Source organism: Scleropages formosus, chromosome 12 (genome assembly GCF_900964775.1).
Source record: "Scleropages formosus chromosome 12, fSclFor1.1, whole genome shotgun sequence".
NCBI lineage: Eukaryota > Metazoa > Chordata > Actinopteri > Osteoglossiformes > Osteoglossidae > Scleropages > Scleropages formosus.
Genome location: NC_041817.1, coordinates 15061066 through 15085330, shown reverse-complemented (window position 1 = coordinate 15085330; position 24265 = coordinate 15061066). Strand labels below are relative to the sequence as shown.

The 24265-nt window shown below is 44.7% G+C and overlaps 2 protein-coding genes across 6 annotated transcripts; one reads left to right on the top strand and one right to left on the bottom strand.

Moving 5' to 3' along the window:
• The first annotated feature begins 1825 nt into the window (after positions 1-1825).
• Positions 1826-5052, top strand: mettl21ca (methyltransferase 21C, AARS1 lysine a). 3 transcript variants are annotated; one of them, XM_029256991.1, is made up of 5 exons: positions 1826-1869; positions 2957-3130; positions 3539-3699; positions 4104-4221; positions 4419-5052. In XM_029256991.1, exons 2-5 carry the CDS (start codon positions 3007-3009, stop codon positions 4808-4810), a joined length of 795 nt encoding a protein of 264 aa, XP_029112824.1. In that variant the 5' UTR covers positions 1826-1869; positions 2957-3006; the 3' UTR covers positions 4811-5052. The 3 variants fall into 3 exon arrangements, with proteins under 3 accessions (XP_029112824.1, XP_029112826.1, XP_029112825.1); XM_029256993.1 differs by lacking the exon at positions 1826-1869 and adding an exon at positions 2082-2202; XM_029256992.1 differs by lacking the exon at positions 1826-1869 and adding an exon at positions 2542-2623.
• Positions 5053-6704: 1652 nt separating this feature from the next.
• Positions 6705-24057, bottom strand: tpp2 (tripeptidyl peptidase 2). Of its 3 annotated transcripts, XM_018759039.2 has the most exons (29): positions 23787-24057; positions 22353-22481; positions 21950-22045; positions 21256-21360; positions 20725-20849; positions 20276-20439; positions 19882-20036; positions 19575-19651; positions 19267-19394; positions 18730-18978; positions 18486-18601; positions 17764-17935; positions 17190-17347; positions 16954-17030; positions 16567-16673; positions 16279-16433; positions 15544-15660; positions 15364-15464; positions 15167-15263; positions 14267-14404; positions 13585-13829; positions 13095-13173; positions 12226-12264; positions 9114-9259; positions 8911-9007; positions 7835-7965; positions 7505-7712; positions 7298-7417; positions 6705-6794 (listed from the first exon to the last, which is right to left on the bottom strand). In XM_018759039.2, exons 1-29 carry the CDS (start codon positions 23949-23951, stop codon positions 6705-6707), a joined length of 3786 nt encoding a protein of 1261 aa, XP_018614555.2. In that variant the 5' UTR covers positions 23952-24057. The 3 variants fall into 3 exon arrangements, with proteins under 3 accessions (XP_018614555.2, XP_018614563.2, XP_018614571.1); XM_018759047.2 differs by lacking the exon at positions 12226-12264; XM_018759055.2 differs by lacking the exons at positions 6705-6794; positions 7298-7417; positions 7505-7712; ... (2 more) ...; positions 9114-9259; positions 12226-12264 and having other exon boundaries at positions 13114-13466.
• Between the last annotated feature and the right edge of the window lie 208 nt (positions 24058-24265).

Sequence of the window (24265 nt, the reverse complement as noted above, 5' to 3'; positions counted from 1 at the left end):
TGTGGGAGGTGCTCTGGTTTCCTCCCACAGTCCAAAGACATCCTGTTCCCCTGTAGTGTGTGAGTGACAGAGAGAGTGTGTTCTACTGATGTATAGATGAGTGAGCCAGTGTAAGTAGGGTATCTAGCAGTGTAAGTCACCACTGTGAATAAGGTGTGTGGGCTCATAACACTACATAGAGTTCATTGGAAGTTGCTTTGGAGAAAAGTGTTTGCTAAATAAATGTATGTAATTTGTGATGTTTACTCTGCTAGTTTTGTGAGTCTAATAGTATGCACACACTATTTCCTTCTTAAGGTTTGCAGATATACAGAAATATAAAATGCAACGGAAATTTGAAATCTGCTGTGCATCGTCACATAAACGTCACGTGCAGGGAAACAGAGCGACCGAAAGACCTGGAGCTGAAAGTAGTGGAGGTAGGAGGCTTCCCTTTCTTTGCTCCCACGATCAACGTCCATCAGACCTCTCGTACTGCAAACCAGTTTACGCCGTAGGCTACTGTATTTCCACCAAGAACTAGTAAATGTAAAATCGGGGTATGCACCATTCAGTCAATGGAGCAGCACATATCCACTTCAGCGGGACGTTCGATTGCTACAAGACCTTATTGCTTTGAAATAAATGAACGCAAAGTGCAAGAAATTTGCAGTGCATTCAAGAACTTATCACGTACAGATTCCATCCTCCCGTGCATTATTAATAACTGCTTGTGCAGCGTCCGGCTGTGGGGGAGCAGAGCCTTTCTTGGACACATCGGTCCTGATCGATAACTAAGTATGGATGGAAGGGCTGAGATTTTTTCTTTTTTTATTCTGTAATTTTATCTGAGGCTTATATAGAACCTAATCAGGAGAAAAAATGGACAGATGTCTGTATGATGTGAGCAGCCAGGGTAACGTCTTCTACCTGTTACCTGTGTGGAGTGCTTTTACTATTTAAATGTTGTTTTATTTTTGGTAGACCTGGAAAAATTTAAAGTCTGCATGAAGTTTGCGTGTTCTCCCTGTGGTCGCATGGGTTTCCGCTCAGCGCTCCGGTTCCTGTCCACAATCCCAAGGCCCGTTTAAAGTGAATTGGTTGTTCTAAATTACCCTCACAGTGTGTGTGTGTGTGTGAGATTGCCTTGTAATGGGCTGGAGTCCTACCCAGGACGTACCCTGCCCTACCCAGGACGTACCCTGCCTTACACTCCAGATGCTCCAGACCCCGACAGTTTCAGCAGGTTTTATTCCTCCGATTTTGGCAGTGACTTTGTCAGAAGATACTTCAGGAGTCTGCAGTACAGGTAGTCTTTTATCACCCTCATAAATAGCAGCGAACGTTGAATCTTTTCCATGCGACTGCTTCTTGCTGGTATTTATTATAGATGTACATGTAGACACTTCAGTTTAAAGCCCACTAAACGATGAGAAAACCAGCGCTCAGGATTTTTACAGATTCAACAACTTAGAACCGGAGACTTCGGGAGCGCGTGAGAAGTGACCTCTTCCTCGGACGAAACCTTGAACGCTTTTCTCTCTCCGCTTACCTGCTATTTCATCTCGGCGTCTCTTTTTCCTTCTCTCGCACAAGTCGTCCTCCTCCGGTCTCTGCTCCCATTTCAAACTCACATGCGTCGCCATTCAGAAGGAGGTGGATCGCTTACCGGCGACCACAGCTTTCTGGATGGGGCAGGACCCCCCTCTCGCGCTCTCTGATTGTTGTTGGGATTAAATGTTGTTCAAAACGCTAAATATAGCCAGGCTCGATGTGACGATGGGAGGGCCCAGGAGGATGCTGCGGCTCTATAAACTCAGGAGGCAGCTTCTGCGGGATGCAGTAGGAGTGCTCTTCGGAAACACGCCGAAAGACAGGGCGCCCGCGCAGGTAATTGGCTGACGAGGGCTGGCGAGCGCGGGACGGTTGCGCGTCGCCGTGCGAGGAGAGGCGTGCGGAACGGCCGACGCTTATCTGCACGGATGTTGGTATTGCGGAAGCGAGCGGTCGGAGGTGCGGTAAGCCGTAGCGAAGGACCAACCCGAGGAGCGCGGGGAACTTGGGCCGTAGCGCTGGGCTCTCCGTACTTCTGGGCTTTAACGCCCCAAGCAGCAAAATCACAGCACCGAAAGCAGAAAAGTTTTGCGTGATAATGACGGGCGAACGGAAAATGAGCATAAAAGAAGAGCCGCGTTTCTTGACGGCTGTTTTTTCAGCGGACAGGTACATGATTCATCCGAGTTCCGCAGCTACTTTTAAAGCCTCGTCGTTCGACTTGGCAGCGGATTCTTGTAATGCATCCGGGAGCACGTGGGATATTTATCGCGTTACAGATGAAGGCTTAAGCTTCGTCTACTGTCTGGAACATGACCCCTCGAAGGGGTGGCGCTGCGATTTGTGTCAGGTAGGCGGCGCGCGAATTTTGTCACCGAGTACGCGAGCGCCGCAGTAACCGGGACCAGTAAAACCGGAATCCCGTTCGCGATGAGTTAGGGTAGGGTGTGAGCGGGCTGCGAGCGAGAGCGACGGTTGCCATGGGGAGAGAAGGCGGGATATCGGCGAGGAGGTGGCGAGTGGATTTGGGAAGAGGCGCGGGGGGCCGCGTAGAAGGATTCGGAAAGAAGGAGAGGCGAAGAGGCTGTGGGTAAGCGAAGGGATTTCCCGGTCGGTTTACTGGCCGGACCCCAGCTATGCAGGCAGGGTCTCTCCTGTTATGAGGGAATCTGAAGAGAAGCTGTCACTCTTCCTCTGGAATCCTGGCAAAGCCGCGCAAGAGACCGGCCACTCTCTGAGAGGATTTAAATTACTGCTGGACTGTCACAGTCCTCGAGGGCTTCAGCGCTCAGGGCCAGCTTTAATTTAGCAATGTGTTTCGCATGCGGAACACCAGATGAGCGCAGCAGCCCGACGATGACTTGCACGAGCATATCGCGGTCGGCCGACACGTGACCTTGCGACTTTCTGCGTTGCGGCACAGGGGTCCGGCCGACCGACCCACCCGCAGTCCTCTCGCACGATCCTGTCGTCATGGAGACGGCGCGCACGGTGAGCGACCGAGATCAGGAGGCCTCTCTGACGAGAGAGGAGGTGGAGGAAGAAGAGGAGGATAACGAAGCGGAGCGGGAAGGTAAAGAAGAGAAGCTACACGGAGGTGACAGATGCGTGACATTACCGTACTTTCCCATGTTTCCCTTCGAGCAGCACAGCCGCAGCCTGCTGGGCCTCACGTTTGCCACTGCTGTATAAGAAAACTAGTAAATGCCTTAACATCTTTTGCTCCTCCGCCCAAGCAGCTGTGGCAGGTGAGAAGGACCGTTTTGAAATCATGTAACAAGTAATAATATGAAATAATAATTTGGAGAGAATGTCACCTCCTCCAGTGTTTCTTCTTGAAACGGGGTGCTAATTTAAAAGTATGAACCCTGCAAGATCTTTGTTCTCAAGGACCTGGGTTTCAATGAATGAATGAATGAATCTTTATTAAATATAGAAGGAACACCTGCAAAGAACAAGATCAAATTAGACGAGCTTGTGCACCTAACGCTCGTACCGTTTGCAGAAGGGTTGCAGAGTACGGAGGACACCAAACCCTTGCAGAAGAACAAAGCATGGAAGCCCAATGTTTATTGCACGCTTCCCAAAGACCAGTACTACTTTGTCGGCCGCAACATCAGCATCTACGAGTCCATCGACTCCTACGGCGCTATTGTCTGGCCAGCAGTGAGTTTCTGGTTGTGTGGTTTATGGTACTTTATAATAATACACGGTATATTATTGAACGGCAGCACAGGAACTCGAGATGAGCAGCATTACTCATGGTGCACTTCGCCGGTGCAATGTATCACAGTATAAACCAGAGTGATATGTCTTACCCTGTTTTTCATACACTCAACCTTTTAATGACTGAGTTCATGCTGTCAATTTAGCATTTCAGATCATTTTTCCAAATAAGGAATACGATATATTTCACATTACATCAACGATTCTGGAGAAAGGAATAAGAACAAACAGTGTACATAACTAAGTATTAATAGGACCGTTTGGCCACGCACTTCAAAGTACGTATGCATAGTCTCTTGGTGTGCCAGCATCCCGATGACTGAAAACAACGTTTCTGGTTGCAGGCTGTGGCTCTGTGTCAGTTCCTTGAGAACAACCGTAAGCAGATTAACCTGGAGGACAAGTGGGTGCTGGAGATCGGCGCAGGAACTGGCCTGTTATCCATTGTAGCTTCTCTGTTAGGTGGGTCTGTGTTCATGCTGGTGCATCATAAGGGTCACTAATGGGATTTCTCAATAAGACAAACATCTAAGTACATCTCAGGGTAAGTCATGAGGTCACTGAGGCAGCAGCCTTCACTTAACAACACCTTTATGTTTAACAGAGTAAGGTGTTCAGATTTGTCGTGGTTCCATAGCGAGGTTGCATTTCGGTCACAGGGGCCTGGGTGACAGCGACAGACATACCGGACATGCTGGGGAACCTCAGCTGCAACCTGCACCGCAACACAAGGGGGTATTCCAAGTACAGCCCTCAGGTAGCGCCGCTGTGCTGGGAGCAAGACCTGGAGCAGACCTACCCCCGCTCCGTGTACCGCTATGACTACGTGCTGGCAGCGGATGTGGTCTACCTTCACAACTTCCTGGATCCCCTTCTTGTGACTATGCGGCACTTCTGCCAGCCCGGCACCACCCTCATATGGGCCAACAAGGTGCGTTTCCAATCTGACCTTCAATTCACCGATACCTTCAAAAGTACCTTCAACACCACCCTGCTCACGGAGGTGCCGGAGGAGAACGTCAAGATTTTCATGGCCACTAACCGGGAATAGTTTTGTTGGGTGGAAGATACGCACAGCCCTCACCGTGCATGTGCTGTGCTGTGCTGTATCCACATTCCTAAACGGCCATTTCCATTACCATTTTCATAGCAGATATGATATAAAAAAAAAATGCCATTTGATAGAACATGTACTCATATAGATGGCAGTTAGGTAATAAACATTAACTTGAGTTCATTTGTGCCATTTACAATTGTTATGTATTAGGGCAAGTTTCAATCAAATTTTATAAACGCAGCATTAAACTTTCCTATGCTTCTTGATGAATCTCTTGTCACACGTTCTTTCCCGCTCCGAACAGACAACGGCCGATGGCGTGCCATGCGCTGTAATCCTGAGAGCAGGTACTTGAGCCAGGCACTGGAACGCTGGATCTAACTGCTCAAAACAGAGCCATGTAACTTGAGCATTAAAGACACACTTGAGCACAAAGATTTGCAAAGATTGATGGGCCAGTTGGATACATACAAATAGACAGCAGCGCACCTGCATTTCCTCACCATCTCACAAACACTCCCGTAACTGGCCATTTATAAAATATGGAGGAAGAAAAAAAAATGCACTCGTTTTCCAATATTTTTATTCAGAAGTGTTTTTCTATTTCTGATAATCCATACATTGTAGTAACAAAACATCTTGTAATATCTCTGTTGCTAAAGGGAAATACAGAATAAGTCATACGAGTAACTGTGGCAACACCTTGAAAAAAATTAGATTTACCCATATTTAAGTTTTATAAATAAAATGACTGCATAAATACACCCATGTAAAATGTTTATTGTAATGACTGCAATAGATCTGTGAAATGAGCGAACAGGTTCCGATTCTACTTTTTTGTTTTTAAATACAGTTTAAGGCCATTTGACAACCGTCCAACCCTGAACATCAGTCTGAATAATACACTTTATTTGTAGAAAGAGGCATTATGTTGCTTGGGGGGGGGAAGGGAAGAAATGAGGCAACTCAGGAAGTACAGTTTATATTAAATCAAACCTTCAAGACAGAAATCAAGCATCACTTGCACTGTTACTCCACATCCTGCAATATAGCTTGCTTCTGTCTGGCACATGCGATATGTAAAGTTAACTTTGCCAGCACACTCAATAGAAAACCTGGCTGGCTTGACTTAGGTGGAGGAAAAACCCTTTTTAAAAACACATTCCTTTGTAAACCTACTTCATCTTGGCAAAAAAAAAAAAAAAAAAAAAAAAAAAAAAGTACAGGCTGGCTAAACACATTCAATATAGAGTATCGTAAACAGAAATAAATAAAAGGACAATAAAAGACATTTCCATGCTTGATGAAACAAAGCGTGGTCATTTAAGCTGAGGTTCTTTAAAAAGCCAATTCTTATATTTGAATTTTAAAATGGGGGGGGGGGGACTATATTCTCTCTGAAACATGCAGATCTTTTACAAATACTGAACAGAATACAAGAACAGATGTGTTGCCTCAATACTGTCAGAGACAATGCATGTTTCTACGAAGGGATTAAACGGATACATGGTGGGTGAAACAGAATAAGCAGGGAAAAATCCAAAAGAAATTTGGCATTGCTTCTCTTATAGCCTGATGATGGCCAAGACCATTATTTATGTTCACACCATCTGAGGTATGGATGAGGAAATGATTTCAGCACCTGAAGTTGCTATGGTTTTCAGGCAGGAGAGGTGGGAGAAGGTTGACCTCTTCCCCGTTTACCTGTGAACCACCCCGCACTTAGATACAGTGGATACACTAAGGTCACATGACAGGAAGGGTCTGTAACCTCACAAGAATCATACGGTGTTGCGCTGTGCAATAATGTGTTTTTTATGCATTATGCTGTAATGTACTATGCCGTATTGTGAAGCAGTGTGTCATTTCGTGCTGTTTGACCCTATGCTTAGAAAGGTGTGTAGTCTGGAGGGTACATAATTGGGATCCAGGTTTCAGCAAATGAGGCGCAATGTGCCCACCCAAGTGACTTCATCATCTGGAAATTGCAAAAAAATTAAAAACAGCAATGAATACTTGCACTCAATATCTGCTCACCGCTTAACAAATAATTGCTCAATGTGGTGAGGGGGATGCGGTGGCGCGGCAGGCTTGGCCGGGACCCGTTGTGTGGCAGGTCTGGGGTTCGAGTCCTGCTCGGGGTGCCTTGCGGCACACTAGCATCCCGTCCTGGATGTGTCCCCTCCCCCTCCAACCTTGTGCCCTGTGTTGCCGGGTTAGGCTCTGGTTCGCCACGACCCCGCTTGGGACAAGCGGTTTCAGACAGTGTGTGTGTGTGTGTGTGTGTGTGTGTGTGTGTGTGTGTGTGTGTGTGTATGCGCTCAGGGTGGCCACTCCAGCCCAGCTATTGCCCCCCTCCCCCCAACACACTTGTCTTAAACCAATCCCAAAAGACTGCTGAACTAAAAAGCCTGTAGGCAGCCTTATGCACCTGGTATGTGGCCCTTTAGAGAATAAAGGCACAGAGAGACCAGCACTTACCTGGATGCAGTTTTTCCAGTTCTCCTTGCTGGGTTTATCTTCCACAATCTTGGATGCATATTTCAAGGCTTTGCCGTGCATTTTATTTACTAAAGAATGTTTGTATGCAAACAATAAAACCTGGAAAACAGCAACGTGAAAGATTCCCATTAAGGTGAAGGATTGAAAGCAAACAAATAGAATTTTCAGGTTCCATCCCCCTCTCACCTTGGGGTCATTGAGCTCCGCCCATTTCTGCACCTCCCAGAAGGTGTCCGCCAGTGACTTGGCCAAGCCCTCCGGCTCATCGTCAGAACTTCCCACCTCGCCAGCGCTGGCTCCATCCTGCTGGGGTGGCTGAAGGAGCTGATCAGCCAGAGCACACCCTTTCCGGCACAAAGCATCCAGCAGAGAAGACCTCTGCTTCTCCATATCACTGCAACAGAGTTTTGGTCACCCTCTCAGGATGTGTCCAACCCCAGAATCACAGAGGGGGGGGGAGTTTGGCTCTGCCAGGATGGGATGTTTGCATCAGCAGTAGTAGACATGGTGCAATACCTTTTAATGGCAGCTGCATCTGGGCGAGGGTCAGTCTTCATTGAGAAGAAGACAGCCAGCGCCGTTTGATCAATGAGGGAAATGACGACATCTGCGGCTGCGACTATCTCACCCAGACGCTTCAGGCGCTCCTGGTGGGGTCAACAGGGGAACTTCAGTCACAGTGGCATTTCTGAGGCAACAAAGTAAAAGGCCAGGACACCAAGGACACCAGGTTCACTCGCAGAGAGAAAACCTGACTAATTAACTTTGAGGTTCCATTTTAGGGGGCACGGTGGCGCGGTGGGTTGGACCATGTCCTGCTCTCCGGTGGGTCTGGGGTTCGAGTCCCGCTTCGGGTACCTTGTGACGGACTGGCATCCCGTCCTGGGTGTGTCCCCTCCTCCTCCAGCCTTACGTTCCAAGTTGCCGGGTTAGGCTCCGGTTCCCCGCGACCCCGTACGGGACAAGCGGTTCAGAAAGTGTGTGTGGGTTCCGTTTTACTAGAAAAGTATTTTAACTGGTTTGTGTCAGAAAAAAGCGAAACATTACAAAGAAATGATGCACATTTCTGCTGTTTATTCATGATGTGAAAAATATTAAGTTCATTCCATGACTGACACATTACATATAATGGAACAATATATGTTTGCAAGACTATTAGATTTGATATAAATTAAGATGAAGTAATATTAAAAGGAGAAGTAATGGCTTGATTGAGTTGTGATGCATGGCAAAAAATGAGCCCCATGTTTGCCTTTAAAATCAACATATAAACACTCATGTCTAAAAACTTAAGTGACATTTAATTTCCCACACAGTAGCAATTGAGCAGTTGGCACACCACACATGAAGCATGATTTGTCAACATTAGCTAAGCTTTATTCCTGGACAGCATGGAGAACAATGTCAGTAACTATCTCAGTTCAAATTGAAGCTCAAAGGCACACAAAACTGCTGTCTATAAAAGTGAACTCCTAACATCACTAATTGCACAACTTATTTAGAAACAGTGGTAATTAAGGAAGATGATGGTGGGTTCTGGAGGGATTTTTTATGGACCTTCTTCGTTCAAAGGGCGCGAGATGTGCGCATACCTTCTCAGAGTCCAGCTGATGCAGCCGTGTAACGTGTAGAGGCAGATGAGCGGAGAAGTTCTCCTTCAGCTCCTCATAGAGAGCACTCGAATCCAACCTGCAAAAAGATCATCAATACCTAAGGGAATGGACAACACTGAAAGAAAGCTGCTATAAAATGCCAATTGTGAGAATGTATTTATATCAGTCCCATCTCCCCTCACTTTGTCATCCACTGTATCTTTAGGTCCCTCAGAGCTTCGTTGAACTCCTCCTTCACATCTTTTTCCTTCTCACCATCCTTCTCTTTCGCTCCATTTTTCGTCTTACTTGGCGCAGATATCAGATGATAGAAGACAGGCACTATGTCCTATGAAGGGAAATAATACAAATACATGCAGACACTGCATGACCTACTTAAACTCCAGGATTATTACCCATGAGTACCAACTGACTCAGCACATATCTTGCTGCTCCTTACTTGGACACAAGTGATAGGAAATGTGCTTAAAGCAATGCAGGAAACTAGGACGGTTAACACCCAAACTCAATTCACTGAATATAACAATAAAGACCATTTTGCAATACTCTGCAATTATTGAACCATTTAAAAATACTGATTACATGTTTTTTTTCCTCCAAAAATACAGACACCCCTCTACTTACGGAAATTTGACTTATGCAAATCTGGGTTTACATAAAAAAATTCCTGGCATACACATTATTTACAGATATCGCTTAAATGGCATAGCCAGACAAGGCAAGAAGCTGCATCTTCCCAGTTCCTGTGCGTTTTCAGCTGTGAATGCATCTCTTCTTGTTAATGTAGTGCTTTTACGCATAGTTTTTACCCATTTCATTGTTCACAATGTCTGTTGGTAAATGTGTACTTGAAGAAAAACAAGAACCGTCTCACAAGCGTACAGCAATCGATATGGAAATAAAATTGAAAACAATAAGGAAGTAGATAAGGTGGACGAAGACTCTATAGCACGGGAACCAGATTTAGCTGTATCAATTACAAATGCAATAGTGAAGGACAGTGAACGTCTAAAGGAGCAGCTGATGTTGAATGGTGGGGGAGGAAGGGGAATCTGACATATGTAACTTTTGACTTGCACAAGGGGTTGAAGAATGGTTTATTTGCGTAAGTTGAGGGGTGTCTGTATACCATGGAGCTTCGTACAACATTTTTAGCAAAATCACGACCACTCAGACAATGACAGGAAATTAACCAACGTAAATGGGGCACAACTGCAAAGAACTTTGCCTTGATCACAACAGCAGCGCAGTGTTGAAAAAGTATGACTGAAGGTGTGAAACTAAAATACATCACACCCGAGTGACCATGTTCTTTACTACTGAGGTCAATGTCCAATGAGTTCAGTGACTTGGACAAAGAAGTCCTTTTAAAACCAATTGTGATATGTTTTATTAGATGGAACTAAATTTTCCACCAACCAAAAGCAATACTGATGACATCACTGGGGGAAAAAATACAGTAGTTAGCCAACAAGCATAATTCTTTATCTCAGACTTAAAGTTTCTAACTAGATGTTTACCTTAACATATTACGTAGGGTAAAAATACGTTTACACACTTATCCTCCATTGACTGGTCCTGAAAACTGACTGAGTAAGAGAAAGCGTGAATGTCATTTGTCCATTACTTATTATGGGAAAATATTCAAATTCATCACAAGTTCACCCGAAAGTCACCCTACATGACTCCTAACATCATAAGGGAAACCATGTAACGTTAAAATATGAATATTTTTAAATCACGTCTACAAAACCTTTTTTTGAATCTTCAATGTGTTCAATTTTTTTCTTTGTGTAAGCTTTTTTCTTCAAATGTCTCAATAGCATTTAATTTTTATAGAAATAACATTTGTAATTTTTAGTAACACCATTGATGTATATTATTTCCTTCCAGTATCTTAATACTCAAACGAACTGCACACACTAGATCATGCTGGCAGCAAAGGTAATTAGTGCAAATACGAAGAACAGTATTAATGAGGTACAGCTCAGAGCAAAACTGTTTTGGAATACGTGAATGTGTTTTAATGGTAACTAACAACCAGTAATGTCAAATCATAGATGGGTAACAAAAACCAAGGACGGTCCCCAAAAAACTGAGAATAAAAGGTCAAAAGACACCATGCAACAAGTTTCCAGGATCACAAACTACTGCTACCGGTGAGAACAGCGTGTAACACGTTTTCACAAAAGGTGATTATCTTGCTACTTTACAATTCATCGTAACCAAAAATTAACATTTGCAGCTACTGTAGTTTAAGTAAAACTCTCTTGCCAACATTTGCTTTCAAACTAAATTAGTAGCTGAAATGTGGTTATACACAGGCCCTTTGTGTTCTGGACACTTAAGAGTTCTGTTCCAATGGCTTTGCTACTTGTCACAAACTCTTATACTGTAAATCATAAGACCATATAAACATAGAATCCATTATTCACCCATGTTAAGAGGGCTGTGTTTGTTCCCATAATTTTCACATATTATTCATGTTAAAATAATGACATACTAGAATCGCAGATATGGTACAGTTTGCTTCCTGGTGATTTCACCCCCCCAAAAAAAAAAAAAAACAGCAGGACAACCTAATTCAACTCACTTCCAGTGTTTACAGTTTTTGCATGGTGTCACTGTCTGATCAATAACAAATTAGTGAACATTTATGGGATGACTGACTCTATTGACAACCAGCTATGAAAAGGAGTTTGTAGAGGCAATATATTTTTATTGGTTTTACTTGTTCGTGCTGCCCAGAGTTAATAAAATACGTTAAATAATGGTAACATTTTAAAATTATACCCAGTAAATAAAACAATGAACAGTGTTAAGCTTTTACTGATTGAGATTTACTCTGGAGAACGATGCCAGGTATGGCCAATAGTTAGGAAGTTGGGTGTTTAGGGAAATTGTAGATTAATAATTCATATTTATTTGTGGAAAAAAATATAGCCAGGACTACAATGGATTATTTATAGAAAGGAAAAAAAAAAAAAAAAAAAAAAAGGATTTCAACCTGCTGAACTGCCACCCCAATGTGAATGATATTCTAATTCTTTAAAAGAAAAAAAATCCCTGTACTCAGTAACTTGCGCATGTTGTGACCTCAAAGAAGTTCATAGATCCACATGTTTACTGTTCTGGTTTGGTCTGGTCAGATACCGGGGAGCGGCAAAAACAAAACCAAAACAAAACAAAAAACACACATTATTACCATTTCCACGGTCTTTGCCCATTTACCTATTTACAAAGCCCCTCTGCGTGATCTTAACATTATTTACAGAGATCTTTCCCATCCAGTACCTTTTTAAACTTCCCTTGTCGTTTTGCTGAGGCCTGCCCCTGGTGGTTAGAATAACAGAAGGTGAGAAACAGGCAGACACATGGATAGACACACTCCCTGTCTTTTGTCTTTTTCTCCAGCACAGCCTCACCCCCTCCCAACCCCCGTTCAACAGTTTTGGTGGGCAGTAACTTTATCCCTGTCCAGAAGTTACTGCAACAGCCGCTCCCCACAATAATTTGTCCTTGTGGTCCTAATTGAAAGAGTTGCTTCCAAAACAGAAGCCATTTCCTGTCCAACATTGCCACCTTGTGATTCAAGAAGGACAGCTCAGCTAGTCTCATGCCTAAGGGATCAAGCATTTATGCAACCTTCTCCCTCTGCACACGCAGCCACAGGTACACACAGTAAATAAAGCAGAAATAGAATGAAACAGAGCTTATGACAGTACAGGTATACATCAAAGTTCTGCAGAAAACTGTCAACTAATCAGACATTTTACACTTAAACCTAGCAGAGTCCAAGTGGCAGAGACTGTTTATCATGCAATGGCACCTGCGGGCGCTGGCGTGCTGCGTTACGCTACAAATAGAACCTGAACAGGACCAAGCCAATGACATGTGATTGGGGCCATCAAAAGCACTCCCTCCCGCTGGAGTGCAAACACTGGACCCGTGCAATCAAACGCCAGTAATCACATGTGCAAATGCATGCGGGAGAACGGACAGACGGCTAGGTGAAGCGCCATGCAAATAAGAGAACACGCAGCTCACAGGGCAGCAAAGTGAGCACAATGGAGAGCAGGTCTTCAGTGTAGGTGAACCACCCTAAACTCAAGAGTGGAAGCCTGACAGATTTGTGTGTACGTGACGGGATCTGGGCTACTCACTGCTTTCTTTCCATATTCTCCCTTCGGAAGTACAAGGGATCCCGTCAGGTAGCACCCTGGACACGTCCCTTTAGGAATTCTGGGAGAAGTTTTAAAAAGTAGTAAGTTTAGAAATCCAACCCGCTAAAAAGGGTGTACCTAGCACAGAAAGAAGCAGACAAGAACATGGACTTTATTAAAAAGTTGAAGCGAGGGTGGTAGAATTCAGGTACTGAGACAAAAAAAGACAAAAAAAAAAAAAAAAGAAATTCAACAAGAGTACTTAGGGTTATGGCTTGCGTGAATATTTGGAGGCACATCCACCCGTTATGCTTTAAGGACTGTAGCACGGGGCACGTATGGACTGATATCTGATAAGTGAGTTGTACAAGACTGCAAATGAAGAGAGTGCCTGTTCAGCTGAAGCAGAGTCCCAGGACAAACACAGGGGACAAATGTAGGACATGAGAGTAGGACCAGGTTTTCAAAAGAGCTGTGAAAGCACACTCACTTGTCATCAGGCAGGGAAGTGATGTAGAAGGGCTGGGAGAAGCCAGGCAGCAGGGTGAGAGAATTTGCCTTCTTCTTGCCTACCAAGGCATTCTTGTGCATCTCAAAGACATCCAGGCTCAGCGTGGTGGACAGGCGGTGGGACACGATGAAGGGCAGATCCTTGAGACGCTCCAACTCACTCACCTGCTCATGACGCACCTGCAGGCGCACCGTGTAGTCCCCCTTATCCAGCTTTAAAGAATACTAGGGGAGAAAAGGAGCAAGTAGCAACTTATGCAGTGTCTGCATATTGTCATTTAATGCTACATCATTCACCTGAGCTGGTGACATATTTGTTGTTTAAAATATTAAATCACAGCAACCACACATAGAACTGAAGGAAGCCTGTCTCCAGACGACTAGTTCAAAGTCATTTCAGTACTTAAGTATTTATCTGAACAGTGTTTCACCTCACCTGGTACTTTAAGAGGCACTACTAAAAACTAAGGACTCTAACCGCAGAAGATCACATGTATGGCTGTGTAAAAGGGTTAAAGTTAATACCCATTTGAAGCTATAACAGATAATTCATTTACAAAGATCCTTTCGTGCAGACGAATTCTTGGTCAATGTCCTCCTGTGCTATGAATATATTTATCCTGTGCTTTTCATTAATTTGTATGTCTTTGCAAGGCCATCACCTGGTGAGGGTAGGCATCTCCAGATCCCAGCAGCTTCTTGTTCTGGTCAAACAATAGCCACAGCTGACTGTCAAATTCAGATTCGTAGAGAAGCTCACAGAGCAGTGGGCAGCTGGGGGTCACCTCACCACTCTTAGGCTGCAAGAGTGGAACAGGGCACCGTACATATCATACACCATGACAACCACATGAAGGACACTTCTTAATAAAGAGAAAAGTGCAGTTATAACGGTACAAATAGCAGCAGCTAATAAACATGAATGTGTTCATGCACACAGTACAGATGGCACAGGAGAAAATTAAACAGTCAAACTTCAATTTAATGATGGAATACACATCTAATCACAAGTTCAAATTTGCATGGTTGTAAACAATGTGTAAAATACAATAGTAATTCCAGCACTACTACGCTGAAAACATGAGCAATGTTTTCAGTGTTCCAATTTTTTCACCTTGACCAATTTAATTACTTAAACTTTTATTGCCACAGCTAATTTTAATTTTCTTTTTCCTCATTACTACTGTCAGCACTCCCACCCCCTCCCACATATTCAGTACTGGGCACACAAGAAACATGTCACAGTAACAAGAACTTCAAATCAGAATAGCAGCATACTACCTGGAAATATTACGACAGCAAAACCTTATCTAGAAAAATGCAATCAAATAACCAGGTTGCTGGCAGGCAGGGAAGCATGTTGGGTGAGGTAGTCAAATGTGCAGTTCACCTTTAGCGGAGGCCATGAGTAGAAACTGCACTACTACACACTGATCCATAACAGTCCTCCCTTCTAGTCATACTGATCAGTTATCGCCAACAGAAAACTGTTGTTTGTACCTTTGATACCATGCTACACTAAAAACGGCAGAATACTTGTTTCACAAGTATGGGAGACAGACCTGATGGAAACTGTATGTGAGGATGATCTCGTAGAGCTGTCGGTTGTTGGGCAGGATGTCCCGTGGGCCAAGGGCTTTTGTCTTTGCACTCAGAGGCCTTGGACCCCACAGAAGACAGAAGATATAAAATGTTACTTCACAACATGTGTGCCTTTAAGTAGAAATTCACCCTGCTTCAAGGGAGGTCCAAACTCTACCTCAAGGGCTGAACCCAGTTTTTCAAGGTGATGTTAGGGGAAATATCTTCATATCTCAGTGAAGACAGGACTTCAAAGGTGGAAACTCCTTCTGATGCATGCTGAAAAAGGAAACAAAACCAGTGATGATTTGTCTTTATGAAGAACCTTTCCCAAAGCCAAAAGTAGTCCGGTACTCACAATGTGCAAAGGCGATGGGCTGACGAATAGTCCATGGAAGGAGATCGTATAGTCAATGTTGACGTCACCCAGACTTGCCCACCACCGCGCAATACAAAACTCCATAGTCCGCCCTGGCTGAGAAACAGATGTACCACAGTTGAGGTGGACCTACTCATGACTCGGATGTAAATAATGTAGAAAATGTGTTTATAACTAGAATTCAGAAGTTCACAGAACTGCAAACATTGTAGCACCTAGTACAGTGGTCAACAACATATCTGTTGTAGTTGTCCTGCAGTGGAAAAAACATTCAGCAAGGTCAGAGTCTAAATTGCTCCACTAAACAGTCAAGCTGTATAAATGGGTACAACTTTAATTCACTTTGGGAAAAAGTACAGGGTTGTGGTGAGCTGGAGCCTACTTAAGCATAGAGTATGAGCAAAGGTATACCCTGGACAGTACAACAGTCCAAAGGGCAATCACACACAGAGACACAAACACATAAGCAATTTAAAGTCACCAATGCAGCTGAAACAAGTGTTTGGACTGTGGGAGAAACCACATGAGAATGAGGAGAACATGTAAACTGCACACAATTTGATACAAAGCCAAAGTCCAGGAACTGAGGCACACATTCAGAAGACGGCAGAAACCTGAGAACTGACCATACTTGCGAGCTACTTCCCTCAGGACTGTGTAGCATTTGGCAGAGTATACAAAATATATCTGTCTGAAACAAATGTGTCTTCTCACCAGCACAGGAAAGGCTTCTGTCAAGGAGCCCTTCTCCAACAGAGAGGAAAATTTGTAAAATTCATTGGCTCGGTATGCTCGCTGCTTCACCAGGTGCACAGCGTGCAGAACAAACTTGGAAGACACGTCGCCAGAGTGGGAGGTAAGAGTGACTTCTACATCAGAGAAAGACCACAAAAGAAGCAGCCAAGTTAAACCATCAATCTTCTCCTCCTAATACACCTGATCTCCTTGACACCTGTCAAGGATCAGACCTACTGCACAGATCCCCACAAGGCACACACTAACCTGCCCATGATGCTCCCTGAGGGACAGTGATGAAATGCCTTTGAATCTGCCCAGGTTTGAAGTGAACATTCGTGAAGCAGACGTCATGATTGCAGGCTTCAGTAATCCTGTAGGAGGCCAAAGGCCGTAGTCAGTTCAACACAGTGGGAATATGAAAGAAACCGAAAAGAAGAGACAAGGATCTACACACTAAAGCAGAAATATTGTTAGACTTCAGTTACACCTTAGAAACAACACACTCCCAGCCAGCAAGAAGAAAAACCACAGCATGGTGCGGATTATTCTTACATTTATATTATTTAGCTGATGCTTTTCTACAAAGGCAACAGTAACACAAATCATACAACAAATACAAGCATGACTAAAGGTGCTGTAGGATAGACTTACTTTGTGGGAATAACAACAGTTATGGGTACTCTGAACAGTGGGCCTGAGCTTGGAGCTGTAATATCATATCCACAAATCTGCAAGAGATAGCAGTATGTAGCATTACATCTGGGAATTTAAATAAGGAAAAAAAACACTGCCTGAGACTTGTGAGATCACAGACAGACTTCAGAAACCCACTGAAAAACCCTCACTACTGTACCATCCCTCCAGAGTCACCCTACCCAACACCATACCTCAGTATAGTGTAGCCCCTCTCGGAGCCCCACAGGGTCCACCCGAACATTGACATGGCGACACTGGTTCATAAGCTCCAAGTGTGAAGGGCACTGGACCCAAGAGGCATTGCAGGTTAGCGCCAAGTGCAGCTGAAGTGAGATGCGCTCAATATTTTCTTCATCACATGTGGAGAAAGGAAAACAAGTAAATTTGTTTACAATACAATTGCTAATCAACCAATCTGGTTTACAGGCTGATCAAGAGAATACTCAGTTTCATCCTTAAGTTTCTCCTTTTGCATAAAATGTTACTTTAAAAAAAAAAAAAAAAAAAAAAAAAAAAAGCTGTTCAGTTCTTTCAATATACAAAACACATTTAAGCTACAAGATACTACAGATTTAACCATTCTAAAATGAATCACAACTTTAACGTCACTGAAAGTTGAAACCACTTTGCAACGTTATCTTTAAATTAACAGAAAGGCAAATAACTCAAATACAAGTAGCAGGAGAGCCAGAGCATTGACTGGCTGAAGGGAAATCTATGAAAGGCGGGCAAATTTCACGCATTAACATAACAGTATATCCATACCGGTGTTCTCTGGGAAGATGGGCTCAATGCCCACACTGTGGTCAGAGGGGGCAGAGACTTGAACAGGATCCCTGAGGTAGATGCCACGCTGGGTTCCAACAGTAACAGTGAAGCCCAAGTTACTGGTGGGCAGGGAAGCGTGTTGGCTGAGGTAGTCAAATGTCCGGTCCACCTGAAGAAGATACCATGAGTAGTACAGTAAAACACACCGATCCATAACAGCCCTCCCTTCCAGTCATACTGATCAATAATTACTGACTAGTGAAAAAAACATTCCAAAAAAACAAAAGATTACAACTATTTTCCACCTTTCAAAAAAAAAGTTATTTCAAAACCACATACTAGATGAGATTACAACCATGAACGCAATCCAACAATAATTCAATGCATAACAAAATGTGCCCATGTGGAGGATTAAAACACATGGGAGGAAAATCATTTCCAAGTGATCAACACTGAGAAAAGTGCTACTAATATTTTAATAGCCTTGACCAATTACAGAAAACTTACAGCTTCAACAGATAATAAGAGATCAACACTCAAACTTATAACCTCAATGTTACCATCAGGATCACCATACAGGCAGACAAGTGACTTCACACTTCCTTACACCAAGCATATATCATTAAAACATCCCCCCCCCCACACACACACACACACACACACACACACACACAGACACACACACACCAGACAGGTGGAATACACACAACTGTTTCTACCTGAATGATTCCATGCCCCTGTGCAAAAACCTCAATGTCATCAACTTTAATGGCAGTATTCTCCAGTGCTCTGCGGACCGCGGCAAAGGTAGGGCGGACACCATCATGCTTCAGCCCTAGGGGACAAACACAGGCCCAGAGGAAAGGATTTATAATACCTCACAACTCAAGCACTCACAGAGGATAACTCTGAAATGTAACTCAATTTTCCTCAATACACCCAGGTGAATGCAGGCAAGTTCACCTGAAAGCACCAAGGCAATACCCCCACATGCATTAGGGGAAGACATGGAGGTTCCGTTCATCAGCTGTGTGCCGCGGAGCGTCCAGTTGGGCACTGAGGCGATGGCGCCACCCGGGGCACTGATACTGACACCCAATGCTCCGTCTGTGCTTGGCCCCCGGGATGACCAGGTGTACTGGTTCGCTGGTAGCTTCTCTCGCAGCGAGTACTCGGCCACCATCATGTCAGGGGTGACATATGCACCCACACCTGAGCGAAAACAAAAATATTACACATCTAAGAATGCATTACTCACACACACTGACACCACTCGACAAAGTGCAATTACGTGCATGTGGACACACACACACACACAAAAAAAAAAAAAACACAACGACAGTTAGATTTGTGACAAAGCCAACCAGAAAGTGTGCCTGGGTCTAATTGCATGACCGGCATCTTTTTTGCTTTGACACTTCTACCCAAAGATGCAAAAAGAGAACACTAGTTCACTGACATATCATCAGTCATGGGTAGGACACAGTGTCCTGGTCTCACCAATCACACTGCTGGTGGTTCCTCCAGGACAGCCCACGGTGGAAAGGCATGGCCCGTTATTGCCTGCACTTGATACAAAGATGACATTATGCTTCTGCACAGCTTCACTGATCACCTCACAGATTCTCCTGGAGAACAGAGAGAGAAGCCAATTTCAAACATTACTGCCCAGAGCAAATATGCAAACGTGTGTGTATGGACACATTAACATAAAAAAATATCAAAACAAAATCTCAAATCCCGCAGAACAACCCCCACCGCAAACGATGTAGGAAGAGGCCTGAAGGTCAGTGGAGGTGTGTTCTCACCCTGAGTTTGGCCAATGAGTAGCTTCCCCATAGCTGTAGTTAACAAGGTCACACTTGTAGTTTATGACTTCTATCATCTGTTAGAAGACAAACCAAGTCAAAATGTGAATCACTAAAAATACATTTTATTTTCAGAACGTTGCTTTTCGTTAGAACGAAAAAAAAAAGTTTGTTGTCCTTCTCAGATCTCCACAAAGCTACACATAGAACAAATTGGGTAACTTGCGCACCTATAATCCTTGCACCTCCCTTAATTAGAGACCAAAAGAGTACAACAGAGAAAGACCGGACAGGGGCCCAAACATACCGCTCGGATGAGGCCTGTCCCGGTCTCCATGGTACTAAGACGGGTGTCCCCTATCTTGATGGCGAGAACCTGTGCTCCAGGGGCCACACCGTTCCGTTCAGGCTCCTCTGGGAAATATCCCGCAGCAATGCTGGCTACATGTGTACCATGAGCACCTGCCAGAGGAGATGTGACACACAGATGAGGCTCAATGGCTACAGAACAAGACACATCACAAAAGTGTAACAGAAAGATGACCCACAAGAGTGGTAATGAGACCATCTTCAAGTTACTATTTACAAAAAAAAGCAGTAACAAACAAAAAACATAGGTCAAAGGATGTCTGCCAGAGACCACACATATCCAACACATATAGCCTTGTAAGTGCACATCTGTTAAATTCTCGCTGTTATACCTCCGCTGGTGACGATGCAGAGGGTGTTGCCCTCGTCATAGATGTTGATGGAGTAGTTGAGCATCTCCGAGTTTCCCAGGGAGGCAAACTCCTGCTGCTCACGAAATGGGCTGAGCACAGTGCAAGAGGCCAAATCTCCACACTCTGAGGAGTCAACCACTGCTCTGCAACACAAAGAAATTGATATCTTTAAAAAAATTTAAATTTTTAAAAAAATAAGAAAAAAAAAAGAAATCACTAACACAGTAGAGAGGGTAGCCAAGTACAGAAGCACAGTTCCTTACATTCTGCTCTGAAAAATATGCAAAAAGCTGAAAAACAAGTACATGGTAACAATGTTCTGCAGAGTTTCATTTTAGCATTGCTGAAACACTAAATCAGTTCTGCCATTATCTACACAAAATTCCAGCATACTGCTTCACCGTCTATACAAAGACTAAACCTCCTACCTCCATGTGACACCATCATGCCACGACACACAGTCATACACAGGCCCCGGGTCGCTGTACTTCTTCTCGAGAGATGCCAGCAGCTCTGACTGACACTGCAGTTCCTCCTTCCACAGCTTCTCCGTCTGTAAAAGCAAAAGTAGTACTCACAAAATTAACCATCAACACATACTCAGCTAGTAAAGTGTCCGGATATTAGTCATTTCTTATTCTTTTGATAATCGTACTTCTTAACAACTCCTTACTCAATGTACATAATCGCTTATCCTAAGGGAGGGCTGCAGCAGCCTGGAGCATATTGCAAAAGCATATGGTGCGAGGCTACTCAGGGTACACCCTGGATGGGATGCCAGTCCACCACAGGGTAGACACCCTTACAGTCAGTCACTCATTCACACACAAACACACACATCTATATATCTGAAATTAACAGTCAAGTCCTGAATGAACAGCAGAAGTGCTGGCATACTTTCAACATAACAGATATATCAAGAAGAAAAAACTGACAGTCAGTTATTGATAAGGTTGGACCTGTGAGGGGGAGGGGTGCGCGGCGTCAAACTCCTCTGCTTTGCGGCAGGCTTCAGCCACGGCAGCTCTGTGTGCGGGGTCCCACATCTTTTCCTTGCGCTCCTTCTGTAAATCAAAATAGGACCCTCAGGCACACACACACGCATAAATTCCATTCTTGCGTCTTTACTGTCAGCCAGAGGAGGAGAGGGGGGAAAAAAAAGGAGGGGGGAAAAAAAAAAAAAAAAATCTACCCAAACAAATCAAATTCCATCATGCAGTTACACAAACTACAGCCAGGCTTAACTGCAATAGTACCAACCTTTGAAGGAACCTGCACCTCCACAACTAGCCTGATCTAAGATCTCAGCTGGAAAAAAAAAAAAATCCATTCAACTCTTGCTTTGCGTTCAGACACCAAGGTCCCTATCCACATTGACTAAGCAAACACAGGTACAAACAAAAGTAACCTTTATCTTCCCTGGGTCCTGCTCTCTGGTGGGTCTGGGGTTCAAGTCCCACTTGGGGTGCCTTGCGATGGACTGGCGTCCCGTCCTGGGTGCGTCCCCTCCCCCTCCGGCCTTACGCCCTGTGTTACTGGGTAGGCTCCGGTTCCCCGCGACCCCGTATGGGACAAGCGGTTCTGAAAATGTGTGTGTGTGTGTGTGTGTACATACACAGAACACACACACACACACACACACAAACGGCTTACCTGCAGCCTTTCCTTCAGAGCTTTGGGGAAAAACTCATAGCCATTCTTGACCCCAATGTGATACTTCCCAGATGGATTGACCCATGTTGGTGGGATCTGCAAAGACACACCAGCACAAATATCATGGCGAGCACTGTCACTGTCAGTTACTCATATATTCACATGACAAAGCAGTGACGGAAGTGTTATTGACATAAGTGCAAAGATGCAATATCCTATAAAGCCCATGTCCTCATGGTGGTGACGGGGGTGGGGGGGAATTTGTTGCGACAGACAGGTTGCTGCTACATTACAAGGTGGAGGTGCACATTACGAACATTACTCTTAAAAATGGAGGGGCCAAATGAGGTCTTTCTATAAGTGAGCGTATTCCCATGGTCAAGAAGAAAGAGGAGGCGTCCACCTTGAGAGTTCTGCCAGACAGGCCCAGCGCTGTGCCGTCCTTTGGCTCTACCACGGTCGACATGTTCACATCTCCGCTGCCAGTGGTGTCAATGATGTCAACTATCTTGGGCTTCCCATCCGTCGTGATCTAGACAGAACACACAGAAACCATCACTTCCACTTAAAGAGCTGCACACAGATGTTTACACTACATTTGACGGGGGGGGGGAGAAAAAAAAAAAAAAAATCAGCACCAGCTTACATATTTATTGTGTACAAAACTGCAGGCGCCAAGAACAATTTTTGTAAATTTCATGGTACAAAACTGACAAGAGCCTTGGATGGAAATTAGTCCAATAAAGACACGTTTTGAGACTCTTCTTGAATAGCGGAAGGGATACAGCAGCTCAGAGGGACAGAGGGAGCTCGATCTACTAAGGCAAGGCCAAGATGTGACAAAATTTTAGATTGTGGACCTCTTGCAAAGTGGTAAAGTCAGGCGGAGCAAACAACTTCCAGCCTGGACCTGACCGGAAGGGCTCATTTTAACGACAGCTGACAGTCACTTAGGTCAGCATGTTGTGGACAGAAGATCTTCATGTCGCACTCTGACCTGTTTCTGGAGGTAAACGGCATCTAATGCACACATGACATGAGTCAATATCTCTGGGTCACAGGTCAACAGCTCCCTTATCAGGGCTTTCTGTGGACATGATCAGTAGATCGGAACATGACTTCTGGTCCCGTGACCGAGAAACACACACACACAAACAAAGATGACAACACACACACAAACAAAGATGACAACACACACAGTGTGTATGTGCGCACGCGCGCACTTCCAGGGAAGGAAACCTAGACTATGGGGTTTCTCCTAAACTTTTTTTGCCTAAAAAGAAGCGTGGTGACATATCTAATGGTGCATGAACATGTCTCCCCAGAAGTTGTGTGTGTTGTGGGGTATCATACCGTACCAGCCCGAAACGGAATGCACCCATTTTACCACAAATCTTTTATTACTTTACACACAGCTCGTACGGCAAGAAGAAGTTAACATGTGATGATCAAACAACAAGCGAAGCGAAGGAAACCGACACATGATGATTAACTTAAACTTCACGCGAGAGAGTCAGCTAGAGCCGGTGAAATAGAGCACATTTTTTTAAAAAAAAAAAAAAAACTTTTTAAAAACGTCCACATGATCATGATACTACACGATGTAAGAATAGCGCTGAACACCGACGACTGACTCGAGGCGAGCCACACAGAGCTAACACGACACGGTGTGGAGTAGCTAGGCAGAACCGGCGCGGTTCGGCTTATTTCCCCCGGTGAGAAGCCATGATGATGATGTGCGGCGAACAGCAGAGTTCCGAGCCGGTCTCTCCGCGGTACCCCGAGGCCCTCCACCTGCGGCCTGCACACGCCGCAGCAGCCCCGCGCTACGCTGTACCTGCATGCCCGGAGCGCCGGGGTCCACGCCGGTGTCAAGAACGGCGATGAGCACGCCGCGGCCGTCGTACTCCGGGTACCGCGTGAGAAACGACGCAGCGCCCGTCTCTTTCTTAGGGAGCAGCCCGTGAAAGGGGAATGGTTCCTCCGCAGAATGAGCGGCCATGACTAGGAAGAACGACGATGCAAAGAAGACGAGCAAGTAGAGTACCGACGGGGACCGGAGGCCATTCACTTAATTGGAGAAGGGTGGGGGGGGGGACTTTTAAAGTGACATGTAGAAAGAACCGGAGGCCATTCACTCAGCTGGAGGCTGGCGCTACAGAAGCGAATGGGGGGGGGGGAGTTTAAAGTGGCACCAAAGGGAACTGGAGGCCATTCATAATGTTGGAGGAGATGGGGGACTTTTAACGTGACACCGAAAGAAACTGAATACAATTCTAAGGGGAGACTTTCAATGTGACACCTAAGGAAACCGGA